Source organism: Pararge aegeria, chromosome Z (genome assembly GCF_905163445.1).
Source record: "Pararge aegeria chromosome Z, ilParAegt1.1, whole genome shotgun sequence".
Classification (NCBI taxonomy): Eukaryota; Metazoa; Arthropoda; class Insecta; order Lepidoptera; family Nymphalidae; genus Pararge; species Pararge aegeria.
The window spans coordinates 14798111-14813405 of NC_053208.1; the positions used below are offsets into that span (position 1 = coordinate 14798111).

The following is a 15295-nucleotide window of genomic DNA, read 5'->3' on the forward strand; positions in this document are numbered from 1 at the left end:
GAACGTAGGCACGTATATTTAGTATATTATGAAAATTAAGCTTAATTTTCTATATAAGTATACTCCGCGAACAGCAGGAGAATCTGTATGGTGTAATTTATGATTACTTCAATCCGTATACTCCACACCAAACAGATCCTCGGCAATGTACCCTCTACGCACGTTTCGCCCCGAAACCGGAGCATCCTCAGGAGATGTTGACTTTACAATGAATAATTGTTAACAATTATGGATTTCCGCAAAATTCGCCTGCTTCTATCCAATACGTATATTTAGGTATTTAACTTATTCATCAAACGAGTCGCGATCCGTAAGAAAAAGTTATACTTACAATAGCATGTTAACTGTAGCCTAAATGATCTGGCAACCTAGTGGTGAAATCAAAGGAGGTAGTACAAAAGATATACCTAAGAGTATATGTTTTAATGATCTGACACTCTGGTTGTGACTGTGAGAACATTGTATTGTGATACGGGTTGGATAAGTGGGGGTTATCAACAGTAGCGTGCACCGGATATTTTACTAGGATAGGCTTAAAGCAAGAAGATGTCAAATAATTAATAAATTCTCCTCGTATAAGAGGTATATAAAAATTATAGGCAGTGTTTTTGTGCCCGTATAAAGTGCAAGCTTTGGTTATCTAGTTCCGTCGTCAGTTCCATGTTCAACTTGTGATGTTTATAAATACCTTTGCGATTGAATGGATCTTGTCGAGAGCAAAAAATTAGACATACCTACATGTGTGCTACACGTTTAGTAGCGCAAAATCGACATAAAAACGCAACAAAGCATCTCAGGTTGGCATATTTAACTAACGTTTTAACGAGCCACTTTAAAACGTCTAAAAGTTATCTGCGTCTTTTTACTTGCAACATCATTGTAAAAACATACATAGACAAACATAGATACAAGAATTTTGCATTCTAATCGCGTTTAGTATTGATGATGTAAGTTTGATCTAAACTTTATGCGATCCCAAAAATAAAACTAAGTAATTATTATCGAATGCTCGCTTGCCAAAACCAATTTTGTTACTGTTCCGTAGTTATACCAGCGTTTAATTCAAAATACTTAACTAGCCAAAAATATATCGTAGACCGTAATACCTACCTTCTTAAAAAAATATAAAACACTTTATAAAACGCGATAAATAAAGTTTTTTTTTATTTTTTTATAACTTCACGTTCGTACATACTCATACATATATTGGGCCGAAAATTGCCAATCCCATATGAAATAATTTAATATTAAAGTAAATAAGCCAATAATAGTCGAATTATTCACGAGTTATGTCCTGTATAACTGTAACAAACGAAATTCTGCCGATAACTAGACCAACACAAAGTTGGAAACAAGCAAATTCGCAGGCGAAAATTTTAATAACACCGAGTTGACTTACCTCAATCCACACGTACCTACCAATGTACACGATGTTCGAAATTCAAAATTTATTATTTCCCATAAAATAAAAATAAATATTAGACTTCAGTGTAGTCAGGTTAGTCGGTTATGAGTTTTCGCAAGGGCCGTTTCGAAATGGACGCCTGAGATGTCTGTACCTTAGATCCGTGTCTGAAGAACATCCGAGTTGTTCAGAACCAAGAACTTGTACCTAGGCCAAATATTTTTTTTTTATTCCTCTACAAGTTAGCCCTTAAATGCAATATCACCTGATGTGCGTTAATACAGTCTAGGTGTGTGGCAATTTTATATAAAATGAATGTACGATGACAATACACATATCGCCATCTAGCCCTAAAATAAGCGTAGCTTGTGTTATGGTTACTAAGACGACTGATGAATGTTTTTATGAATTATATACATGAATGCTTATAATATACATATAAACACCCAGAAATTGAAAAACATTCATGTTCAACACATAAACATTTTCCAGTTCTGGGAATCGAATCCACAGCCTTGGACTCAGAAAGCAGGGTCGCTGCCGACTGCGCCAGTCAAATATTGGAGTCACACTTCTTATCAATTTCTACGCGACATCGCACCAGAACGGTAAATCGCTTGAGGGCACGTTTATTTCGGTTGGATGGTAACCAACCACGACCGTAGCCTCCCATCAGAATAGACAAAAGAAAATTTAAAAAACATAAATTCCTAGATTGCTCCTTCGGGGATCAAACCCAGGAAATTCACTTATAAAGCAAGAGCTCAGCTCAGCATTCCAGCATCAGAGCGCTCAACACTGATGCTGGAATGGCGTGGAAACCCGAAAAAGCAGTGTTGGTCGGCCCCCGACGAGATGGACTGACGACATCAAACGAGTTGATGGGAACCGTTAAAAATTAGCGGCCCGGGGCCATGGATTTCGGAACTCCATACAAAGACCTATGTCCAGCAGTGGTCGTAGGTTGAACTGATGATGGTGGCGAACCATTGTGGCGGGGATATCGTCAAAGTCATGCGTAACAAGATTATGATCGTGCGGGGTTGGAAGGCAAAAAAGTTATGGGTAACTTATACTGGAAAAAGCTGGACCGATTTTCCAGGACATTGGCATACGCTACCTTTTATTTACAAAAGTTACCGTGGACGTAACGTTACGTTAATGTTGGTGCTTTTTAAGTTTTGATTTCCTTTTTATCAAAAAATCACTTTTATTTACCCCCAAAGGGACCAGTTTTCTCGAATCATACTTAAGGTCGTTTTTGAAGTTAGGCCATATAATGCCTTAAAAAAACAAACAAGATAACATGAATATCAATGGGAATAATATGTAATGGTAGTATTTTACGAACCTACTCCTTATAAATCATTAATGGGCAAAGTCTCAGGTAGCGGCTATAATTTCGGCTATTTTACTTATTAACTAGTATTCCACATATGTATTGAACACGTTACATTATTTATTTTATCACTTTACACTGCTTTTAAGTTCTGACAGGCTTAATGGAGTCGTAAAGCCAGTTAATAAATAAAAAGACTGAAATTTGGACAACAGGAGCAGAGCATAGAACCGGTTTTGAAATAGCCGATATTTAGTAAGATTAAACCAGTGTGAACCGGCTGCCGTCGGCGGTGGGACGCATCAAACATGTGTGGTGGGTCAAAAACTGGCGGGAGCGCGGTGAATACGCAAGGGCATTCCGTTCTCCTGCCGACATATCCATCAAGGAACACATAGATACAGCTTTTAGTGGTCTGTCCATGACTCCGATTGCCTCAAAAGACCGTAAGTCATTTTCTCAGGATAAAAAAAAGAAAAACCAGTATCAATCTCTTGGTTTTTGATAAGAGCAAGATTAGAAGACGAGCGGTCCAGCATCCAGGTTAACATTTAACAAAGTAACCTCTAATTAACCGGTTAATAAAGTGCGTTCCCTCATACCGTTAGTTTATTCACAAAATTCGTCTATTTTATAAAAATATATCCAAAATTCAAAATTAATTTAATTCAAGAACGTAAAGGTAAGTTTTTAACGTCAAATCTGTCTGTTTATAATGACTCTACTACCGGTTCGGAATGCAGATTCAACTGAGAACTATCTTTTTCAACTTTATCATTTTTATATTTTTTCTTAATTACAAGGTGGCGCTTCGAAGCCACCTTGTAATTAAGAAAAAATATACTGTTTTCGAACCGCATACAAAAGAGCTACTATTGAACAAATCCATTGAAAAGTAGGTATATTTATAGACCGAATCAAATGGCAATTAATCGTAGACCAATACGAATACTTTCAAACTCATATCGCGATTGTTCTGCGACAAAAATATGTCACAGTTATTGTATTGATTGTTGTTGATTAGACGCTCGCGGCACGACGCCGATGCTCTCCGCATGCTATAGGAACCTATTTACCTCCATTCCAATTACCTCTATATATCAGCTCTAATTTAACTTGTCTTACTACTTATTAAGTAAAAAATTTTGTAAAATCAAAACGAACATGTTTAAATAAATAAAAACTGATTTATAAAAAAAGATTAAACTCATATTTCTATTATTTACTTTATTTTTTATTATGTTTAGTCTAAACATAGTCATATTATAAAGGTATTTTGCAAAGATATTTTAAAGGAAAGAGTTATGAAAAGATTGATTATATAATGAGATAAATGAGAAAAAATGCTATGCTGCGAGCAAGAGCAATCTAATTCGATGTATCTTTAGCAGAGGTGCCATGCTTAGCCGCTGAAGACAATATATTGTCCTTAATCAATTCCCATCATTCATACAATCTATACAAATTGCGTACAATAATATATACAAACTTTCGGTTTCTTAGTTTCGCTAAAACTCGCCTGAGGACAAAATCCCTAAAATTAGTTTTAAAACTAAATTAGGAAACTAACACAGTTTTATAAGAGGACCATTTTTTATTTTCAATTGTATTTTATTTGTTTTACTTACTTAATCTTGTAAGATGATAGCCTAGTGGTTATAATTTCGACTTCACATGCGTGGGGCCGAGTTCAAATCCCAGCCTCTAACTTCAGTCATTTGCTTACAAAGCACATTCTCACAATATCTCTTTCTAATAACTAGAAACTAATATTACGACGTGCTATATCTATATAATAATACGTGAAGCAAAAACTTACCAATAATTTGATCTACACTCTATTTTAATAATTTCTTGGATTATAATTTGTTTGAAAAAAACAAGCAAATCAACAGTGTGGCCTTGGTAAAGTCTGTGATTTAAGATCCTTTTAGAAGTCTTAGACAACATAACCTTAATAACGTTTAAGCCTATAATTTAAATTAATTATGGTCAAATTTGCGACCACTAGTAACAAAGTAATTTGCAGTTCTTGCCGAACTTGGAATTCTCTTTCACACAATATTCTGTGTGATAACCCATCTCCAGTGTGTTCAAGTCAAGGCTGAAGCAGCACTATCTGGCTTCTCTATATAATTAGTTTATTAGTATATCTTTCATTCTGAATTTCATATATTATTGTGTGTATACAAAATTATAGTTAACATATTGTATACATATACTATATCTGTGCGTGTCTTTGTATTGTATATCTATATTCTATTCATGTCAGTTATTTCTATGAGTACGTACCCTACAGCTCTGTTTTTTAATTTTTCGCACATTCGAGAGAGAACATTTCTGGAAGAAAAAAGTTTTAGAGAAAAGTTGTCCTTGTGCACATCCTAACCTTTTTATGTTAATTTTTAATTATTGGTGCTACATAAATAAATTAATTTATAATAATTTTTCTTTATTTTTTTCTCTTGACTTTGTTTTTCATACAACATAATACTTTTCTTTTGTAATGTACTTGCATATTTAACTATGGTTATTGTTAAATACGTGTAAGGGCGTACTTACACAGATAATTTAATTTTATAATGTTTTCCATTAACCTTATCTGGTATTTTGTTAAGAATCCAAAGCCTTTACTTAGCGTTACTTAGCGGAATTCCATTTATAATAATATAATAGGTAAAATAACATTCGGAAGTGAAAAATTTCAAGGCGCATCTAAAATTGATAACAATATTTATTATTTTATCAGTTATCGATCAAGGGCAGACATGCTATGATTTATGGCAGAGAACAAATACCTGTCAACTTCAACGTATTTTTTTTGCGGTTTTCGTAGTTTTAACAAGTAAACCGTATGTCCGTCTGTAACCTTGTTTAGAAATGAATAGAGCGGTAGGTTCCGTCAACGACTGCATCATCAATCACCATCAGGTGAGATTTTAGTCAAGGACTAACTTGTAGTGGTATAAAAAAAACCACCAGCTACCTAATAGCGTTGTTTTTTGGTAAGTGATAGCAGCCCGCTACAGTCTTAGACGGTAGCGGGCTAACCAGTTAGGGAAAATCGCACTTATATTAACATCAATATCCCTAATCGGTTACTGTACGCGATATCGCACCGGAGCATCTTACCATAACCATCGTAGAGTGGCAACTAGCCACGGCAGAAGCCTGACCAGACGAGAGAAAATTCAAATATCATAAATTCCCTAATTTCCCTTTCTAATTCCGGGATCGAACACGGGATCTCCCATTTAAATCCTCAGCGCTCACCGCTGCACCTAGGAGTTCGTCCAAAACTAAAGGGACCCAGGCCGAAACCTTCGGTTAGTAAAATAAGAATCAGTGAATAATAACAGAAGTGAAATATTTACAGTCGCAAAATAATCAGAGCACAATACTTGAAGCACGCCGAGTAAATAGGTATATGCACGTTTTAGTATTAAAACTAGTTTCTGTTTAGGCAAGTCAAAACTTGAAATTCCGTTCATACAAAAATTTTACTGGCAGGAACATCAAACAGAAGGTAATCAATATGTGTTCAATACCTCTACAATACTAGCATTCACGTAATGTTTCTCATCCGCATGAAAAGTAAACAGATGATTTGAATTCTTGAATGGGATAATAGTACCTACATACAACTACCATGCGCGATAAATTGCATTCAGTTATTGGCATTTTTACAGAAACTTATTTTTAATTTCAGCTCAAAATCTTACCGCCTATATCATCAACATCAAATAAATCAGGTACTTCCCCTCAAATAAATTAAGTGATTGTCAAAACTTACTAGAAATAATTCGATATTATACATAAACACTAGTACCTACTTAGTATTTTATTTACTTCTATGCGCAACAAGATACGAAGAGCACATCACATCAATATATTCGAAATCCAAATATAGTAAATGATCACTTGCTTTTGTTTCACAAGTAGGCTTCATTTGCTATATAGGTAAGGATAGGTTAGAATATAAGTTTTTAAGTGCCCTTAGATTATTGGATAAATAAATAAATATAAATAAATATACTACGACAATACACACATCGCCATCTAGCCCTAAAGTAAGCGTAGCTTATGTTATGGGTACTATCTCAGTACTGTGTGTAGCTGATGAATATTTTTTTATGAATATAATACACATTAATACTTATAATATACAGATAAACACCCAGACACGGAAAAACATTCATGTTCATCACACAAACACTATCCAGTTGTGGGAATCGAACCCACGATAATATCGAAGCGTCATGAACTTATATTTTGAGGCTGTGCAAACAGTATTATAATAAAAGGGAAATAAGCTTTTTTTTTTTTCTCTAAACTAGGTAGGTTGCCGCTATGCATAATTGTTCAGAATTCACATCAACCATTACCGGCCCACTACAGCACGGGTCTCCTCTCACAATGAGAAGAGTTTAACGCCGTAGTCCACCACGCTGGCCCAGTGCGGACTGGTGGACTCCACACACCTTTAAGAACATTATGAAGGACTCTCAGTCATGCAGGTTTCCTCACGATATTTTCCTTCACCGTTGAAGCAAGTGATATTTTAATTACTTAAAACGCACATAACTCAGAGGTGCGTGCTGGGTTTCGAACTCAGCCCCCCAAAAGTTAAGTCGACCTCTTACCCAATGCGCTATCACCCTTCATTATTCGGTATAAATATATATAAATGAAATTTGTTAAAAGTAGATAATAATTACCTGGCAGTTCTTTCCTACCCTTTTTGTATTAAAAAGTGGGTAAAACTACCGAGGTATACACATATTATATGCCTGTAACCACAGGCATATAGTATGTGTATTACGATGAATTAACATGGTAGGTACTTAAAAAAAGGCAAACAATAGATCACTTAATTACATTCGTCAATTTCTATGTTAAAGCTATAGGTAAAATAGGAGCACAAAAGTAAGAGCAAGAGCATAAGGTTTGGTTATTCATGAAATAGCTCAACAGTATCATATCAATATAGAAAATGTCAAGATACTTTAAACATGGAATTTATACTTTAAACATGGAATTTGAATATACCTAAGTACGTAGTCTTCATTCAAATTTACCTGATTTATAGTGGATTCATAACATAAACACTTTATTGTTAAACACCCAATAAGAGGGTGTCGTATCACAATATATTGATGTTAAGGATGTCATCTTGCAGGTGTGGTGACGGATATAAATAGGCATAACTTATGTATTAAGTTGCAACTTACAGTGAGTCACATTCATCTCATGATAATCAGCAGATTATGATATATATATAGATGAATGTGACTCACAGGTAAATAAAGGTTTAAATACTGAAATTGTATCCAAACGTTTGCTAAGATGTTTGTTTCTAAGTTAATTTTGTCATAAAACTCTAGATTAAATAAAATTTGTGTGAAAATTGGACCAAAGTATTTTTACCTTTTATGAAAGGCTCCACTTTGAATAATAAATATATGCTAAAAACTAAGAACGTCGATCATAGATTGCGATCGTAAAAAATAAGCAAAAAAGGTCCAGCTGCTCTCAAGTTTACCAAAGTACATCGTATACAATTATTTTCTACTAGCTGTTGTCCGCGTTCTCCGTCCGCGTTTATTACGTTTTTTCGCAAATCCCGTAGAAATACTTTGTTGTCCTGAGAATAAAAGTAGCCTTTGTTTTGTAGCCTCCGTCTTTTCAATTAGCTCTATGCCAACAATCAAATTGATTGGTTGTTAAGTTAGGGCGTGAAGGAAGGACAAAAAACAAAAAAAAAAACACTTTCGCAATGATAATATTAGTATGGATAAATAATAATAAAAAACCCAAAAGAACAGATGGAAAATAAAAAAAGAACTAAATTGGTTTGTATGGGAATTTGAATAACTTTCAGTAGAGAATTATGTGGTACCTACGAAGTTAACCGTGTCATCTGGTATGCCATAAAATGGTTTTTTAATTTTTTAATTTCCTATTCAGATTGACGCAACTGGCAACCAGGACATGCCATGGGATCTATCTAGAGGAGGGCAAGTCTAGCAAAGAGACAGAGCGACAAAATTGAAGGGTCAGGCGTTAGAACGGAGTCATCAATTTTCAAAAAATCTTTGATAAAGTTTAAGATTGTATAGGAATATTAACTCATTCCTCTATATCGAGTATTTTTTTTGATACTTCGTATGGGCGTTGTCTTAGTCATATCTTTCCAAATAGCCGACGAATAAATCACATTTTAAGTTTACCTCATTGTAATGTAAATAGCGGCGAATATTAATTTTTGCCGCTTGATATATATCGCTAGCTAGATCGGGCCCTGCATTTAGCGGAAGGTGAGAGTCACCGTAAGCATACATAGCGCTTTATCGAAAAGGTTGTCATATAATCACTAAATTGTAATTCATATCAAGCACTAACAGACAGGGGCATTTGAATTCGACAGCAAAATTCCAATGACCTGCAAAATCTCACAACTATTTGTTGTTTCAATCGATTCGTCAATATTCAAGTCAGCGAATATTATAAAGGCCTCTAAAGGATCTGAGGAAAATCAGTAAGCAGCATAGGTGCCCACTTCGCTACGCGTACTTTTACCTTTAGCACCTTCGAAGGTGCACCGGGTTACGTCCTCCAAAACACGTGATTTATTTATATGTTTTAGGGGTCCGTAGTCAAACAATTTCCTACCTAAAGTTACAGTTTGGACATGGTTATGACGGACCGTCCGCCTTTATATTATGCTTTAGGGTAAAACTTACCTCTTTTATAAGTACAATGCATATGCGTATGTGTATATTATCATACTTTTGCCATGGCTGTCTATCTGTTTATTTATTCGTCCGTGTATAGTGTATTAGGGTTTCAAAGCCAAATAATATTATGTACTTAAATTTGTATAGCCTTTTTCAGTCATAGTTATTTATGTTTGTCCGGTCCGCCTAGGGTGCCTACCTATATATGTTAAAGAACTTTTTAATCTAACAAGGTCCTCATGGTATACGAGTGATGAACCGGATTCTTTCAACTTTAAAAAAATAATCAACCTTCACTTTGCAGTGTATTGCTGATTTTTTAATTTTAAGTGCCATTAAACTTATAGTAATGCTCGCGGCACTAGTAAAACCCCTGCCTGCGGCTGGGGCTTAAAATGCGCCTTGACTTTAAATGCCAACTGTATCCACTTGTATCGTAAATAACTAATATGGCCTTGTCCCATGCAGAGTCGATGGCCTTTCTTAATTAATATCGACTATTTAATAAAATTCAAGTGCTAGAAGTTGTTCGGATGTTGATTACATATAGCTTTTGCTTCTATCACTTAAGTGAATTTGAGTGAGTTAATAGCTTTACTTTGAATATGCTGTGACGTTACCCGGGTATCTGCTGAATATCAGCGGCATGTATGCATATGCTGAGCTATACAGTGTCCTTTTCTGTCTGGCGTTACAGACAGACATGATTTTCCCATATTGATATAATAATGCTTGTAAAACTGAGCATAAATAAATGTATTTTATTTCTTTCTTCCATAATTACGTATGTCACTGAACTGCTCCAAAAAGGCTGATCAATTCGATGATATTTTCTGTGGGTACTTGCATGGATTGTTTAGCCTGCTAGTATTATATATATAGATATACCTATAACGGCGACAAGTATAAGCCTCCACAGGCATTGAAGAGGGAAAGCAATACATGAACACTACCAGTGTGATTAATACTGAATTGTTTTAACTCTTGATATCGAAATACCCGTAGTTATAGATACGACTTATTAGATATATATAAGACTTATTATTTTTCTCACTTAAACTTTAAGTAAGACATCCTATTCATATGAATAGGATGTCTTACTTTTGTTTATGTCTACCTACTGCCTAGCGCCTAAGCATGCGAGTGTACTAAAAAAGCCGTGATAGCCTATTGGTGGCATGTGTCAGATTTCTTATTTATGTTCGTTTCTAAAACAATCAATTAATTAAATATCATTTTCTATAACAGTGAAGGTGAGGACACCAGCATGCGGTGCTGTACTCCATAATGTACTCAAAGGCGTGTAAAGTCTACCGAATCGGACTTGGCCAGCGTGATGGACTACTGCCTCAACCCTTTAGGTCTGTAAAAGGCCGGTAATGGATTGATAATGAAGACGTGTATTTCAAGTAAAAAGAAACAAAAAAGGAATCACCATAATCATCATCATCATCATCATCAGCTTACAAGCGTCCACGTAAAGCCCTTTGCGAGAGCACGCCACTACACACGGTCCTCCGCCTTTTTGGTCCAGCTACTTTTAGATACTTTTCTATCTCATGAGAACAGTCTGTTTTCCCGTACTAAATCTATATGGAGCTAAAAAATTTTCGAAATCCGTTCAATAGATTAGGCGTAAAAGGGATCAGACAAACCGTATTTCCAGGGGTATCCCAGGGGCTTACTCCGGACCACTATCTATTCCTGTTTGTTTAGTTGAAACAAAAAGTTATAGTACTATCTGCGTATTATGTTTATTCATATAGGTAAACAACATTTATTTCAATTAACTTAATTAAAATATTTCGCGATGCTCTTGAAATGATTTATCGATAATAAAATATCAAAAATCCGATTACTTACTTTATTGTCACGCAATGCAGTAGATAGGTATCAACTTATCTGTAGATGTCAGTAGGTATATAGTGATTAAATATTAATACAATTGAAGTTATTGGATAAAATCATTATCGACTGGTTTAAATTGTTTGAATGTTTAAATAAGTCAAACATCAACGTTTAGATATCCAATCTTTGAAATTTTTTTAAGGTAAACCAATACTAACTCCGGTATTAGTTCCGCCTGAGAGTTATTTGAAATATTTAGGTAAGTAGATAGGTACCAATTTATTGTATTTTTGATAACACTTATTGTGTGTGGAAATGTAATTTTTTTTGTAAAAATTATGGCTAGGTACCTATCGGATAGGTTGACTTACAACTGAGGGGGTTCAAGCTGTCCTGTTAGCGCGGGAGCCCCAACAATCGGTTGGGGTTGTTGGTAGACGTCCGGGAGGTAAACTAGGCATTCCCTGGGCGTCTAACAAAGCCAACAAGAGGGACATGCCGTGGTGGTTTATAGTTTGGGTATAAACCCCTTTAGACAGGGGAGTCCCACATAATCTCTGTCCTGCCCAAGGATCGGAGGTAGCATAAAGCTTTACCACCAGGACAAAATAAAAATCGACTTACAACAAAAGGATACTGGTAACGGTTAACGCAGACTAGAAGTAGTAATAGACAAGTTAAGTCGCTTCGACCAAAATTTATATTAAAGTGAGATTGCGACTTCAAAGATGGAATTTTTTAAAAGGCTATTTGGATATTGTCTAGGCTTTCTTATTTAAAAACTAAAAAGTATCACTTATTCTCGATGAAGAGAAACGGTTTTCAAAAAACTCTCTTTTCTCAATCTTTTATGATTTTTCATTTGGATAAAAACCTTTTAAAAATATTTTTCAACTCCAGTTTATAATAAAATTGAATGACTATTTATTGAACGACTTGGAATCAAATGGCTTCACTTTAATTCACACACAAGATCGAAAAAATAATATTGTTACACGTTTATTAAGAAGAGCAACTGCTGAGTTTCTTGCCGACTTCTCCTCAGTAGAAACTGCATTTCTAACCGGTGCAGGTGGTAGAGTCACAACAAACAGATAGACTTGTGTTTTCAAAAGAGCTTGTAAGGTAGTCCTGCTTCAAGAAGGTAATAAAGCCTAATTGTTTTTCTAAGTAGGTACTTAGTTATACATACCGTATACAATTACGACGTGAATAATGCCTACTATCGATATCAAAACATGCCGGTTAACATGTTCTCCCAATCTAATTGAACAGCATAACAAATTTAATATCGATGAACCCATAGAAGTTGATCACATATTTTTATCAAACTTTTTTTTTTTTTATTTGATGGTATTCATACGACTGAACTGATGGTATTCAAACGACTGAACAGTATTAACTTGGCTAGGAACACGTAACGATTAACCATCGCTTACACAAAAAACACTCTCATCAAAATCGGTTCATTCTTTTGGAAATTAAGGCGCCACAGACCGATACACAGATAAAACTACTCGTTAAACTTATGTTATAAAATCCAGTTTAAAGAAGGAATTCGCTTGGAAATACAATAGTCAAATTGTATACAAGTGCATAAAGCAAGCCATTTTATCTGAGACTTTAACCACATGTTTTTTTATACAGTGTTTTGTTTAATCTTCTGACTTTTAACCAGTGAGATATTTAAGCTAACAGTACCACCAAATGCGTAGTGTTTTTAACCCCTTGGCATAATCCTACTTACATTTTAAACGAAAAATGTTACTGGCATATGAAAATTGCACAAGCATTTTTTTTCTCTGGCCATAGGATTCTGCATTACCTTCAAACATTTTTATGCTCCAAGGCGTAACAAAATCTTTAATCCATACATAGCATTAACAAGAACTTAATGAGTAGTAAACAACATATTTTGACTGACCTGCGGGGCGAAGCCGAGGAAGGACAGCTTCCTTTTGCCGCTGCTCATGTTTACGTTCGTAACTGTGCGAGTGGACGCACGTTCAACGTGCGGGCAGCCAGTCAGTGGCGCAACGACTAATGGACCGCAATCTGTACGAGGTTCGGCGCAGCGTTACGTCGTCGCCGCGGGCGCCGACTCATACGAGGGTGAGGACTGACCACCGTATATCGCCCGCGCACCTTGCCCTGCACTCACCTACAACGAGACGAACGCGTTGACTCATAAAACGGAGCAAAAAAAGTTATAGAGACTTGAGTGTGTGCGCGTTATGACCCACGACTTCTGCAGCGTGGTTTATAATGTGTGTAGCACGTGTGTTGGTTTCGCGTTTATTTTATCCTAAATTCTCTACAGCTTGTGTAAGTTGTGTTTAAGAACATTGTTTAGGTACTTTAACTTTTTTTTGTTCGCATCAATACTTAGATGGTCTCAGAATAAAAAAAAATTAGGAGCACCCGAAAAGTTAAAAAAAAGAAAAGTTAAAAAAAAGAAAACTTAATTTATATATGGTACGGTTATATATGGTATAATAATTTATGTATAGGAAGTACCGCTTCAGATTTTGTTCTTTAGGTGCGAGTTTTAACAGACCTTCCAGTCATATAAACGCATTAAAATGATTCCAGTATTCTTTTTAGAAAATAGCAACAGTCACACAACAATATATAAGCAAATATCCCGCAACCGCGTTTTCGCAATAGAAACTGTTGGTGGAACTTGATATTTCAATTTAAGCTCTATTTCCTGTAACGTGATAAAATCGAGCTAAGAATATTCAATGTATAAAATAAAATCCGGCCGCTGTGAGAATACATTGTTGATGTCTGTTATTCGGTCAAATAAAACAAAAATTAACAATATGAAATAACCGAGTATGAATTAAAGAAAAACATTGCTTTTTATTTTTCTTTAACATATTTAGAGCAATAATTAAAAAAACAACTGCAAATTGACAATATAGCAATCAATAATCATAAAATAATAGTGTATGGTAAGGCAACCACGCCGTCTAGTCTCCAACTTAGATCATTAGTATTCAGTCTCGGCCGATCAGGAACGCATTCTTTCAACGGTTAAGCGTTTACTAATATAGTAAAATAAAAAATAAAATGCACGCTTTGTAAAAATACTGCAAATCATTATGAATTTAAACACTCCTCATCATTAGGATTAAGACCTGGCATGATTGACATCAAGCGAAAGCTTATCTGCGGGATTAGATACTACAATTGGTTATAGCAGTATTCTTTCAATATTTTTAACGGTACAGACGTTGACGGTTATAATCCTTATTTTATGGGTATGATAGGGATAAGATAGGGATGTCAAGGTATGTTACATAAATATGTCACCTTGATACTCTATGCGATGATTGTAAGCCACCTAAAACTTGTATTGTAAGACTATATGTATTCTATAGGTATAGTTAATTTTAAAAATAATATTATGTTACAGTTAGGTACATGAATTTAAAAAGTTAAAAGCATGGCTTAAAGCCGGATTCTCAATAATCGAGATTAATTTAGATTAATCCGGTTTCGGTATGAGAAATACAGAACGCAAAGACAATGTCTCGCTCCATGCGCGAGCGCATGTCTGCACTGCTAAATACAAAATCGAACACGATCGGTCAATCAACCCATTCAACGCCCGATAATGGGTTTCGGTCCTTTTAGGCGCTCTGTTATTCATTTTGTTGTAAAAATATAACCAAGCGGTACGAAGAACTTCAAATAAACAAGCAGATTTTATCTATTTATAAGTACATTCTCAAGACTCAAATAATACAAATTCCATCCATCCATGCAGGTACTGTCATCATATATATATCATATTATGTAAGCAATAACCTTAGTTTATACCACCTTTGTGGCGCAACGATAAGCGCTGTGATTTTAAGTGGGAGGTCCTGAGTTCGTATCCGACAGGGGCAATTCGGGAGTTTATTTTTTCAGATTTTTTCTGGTCGGGTCTGGTGGAAGGCTTCGGCAGTGCCACCT

General features: G+C 35.2%; 1 protein-coding gene across 2 annotated transcripts in view; it reads right to left on the reverse strand.

Moving 5' to 3' along the window:
- LOC120636522 (anion exchange protein 3) overlaps nt 1-13360 on the reverse strand; it is a 93974-nt gene extending 80614 nt beyond the window's left edge. For both annotated transcript variants that reach the window (XM_039908035.1, XM_039908034.1), the window contains exon 1: nt 13254-13360. In XM_039908035.1, coding sequence (XP_039763969.1) covers nt 13254-13301 — 48 coding nt within the window. In that variant the 5' untranslated portion in view covers nt 13302-13360. The remainder of the gene's footprint in view (nt 1-13253) is intronic.
- Between the last annotated feature and the right edge of the window lie 1935 nt (nt 13361-15295).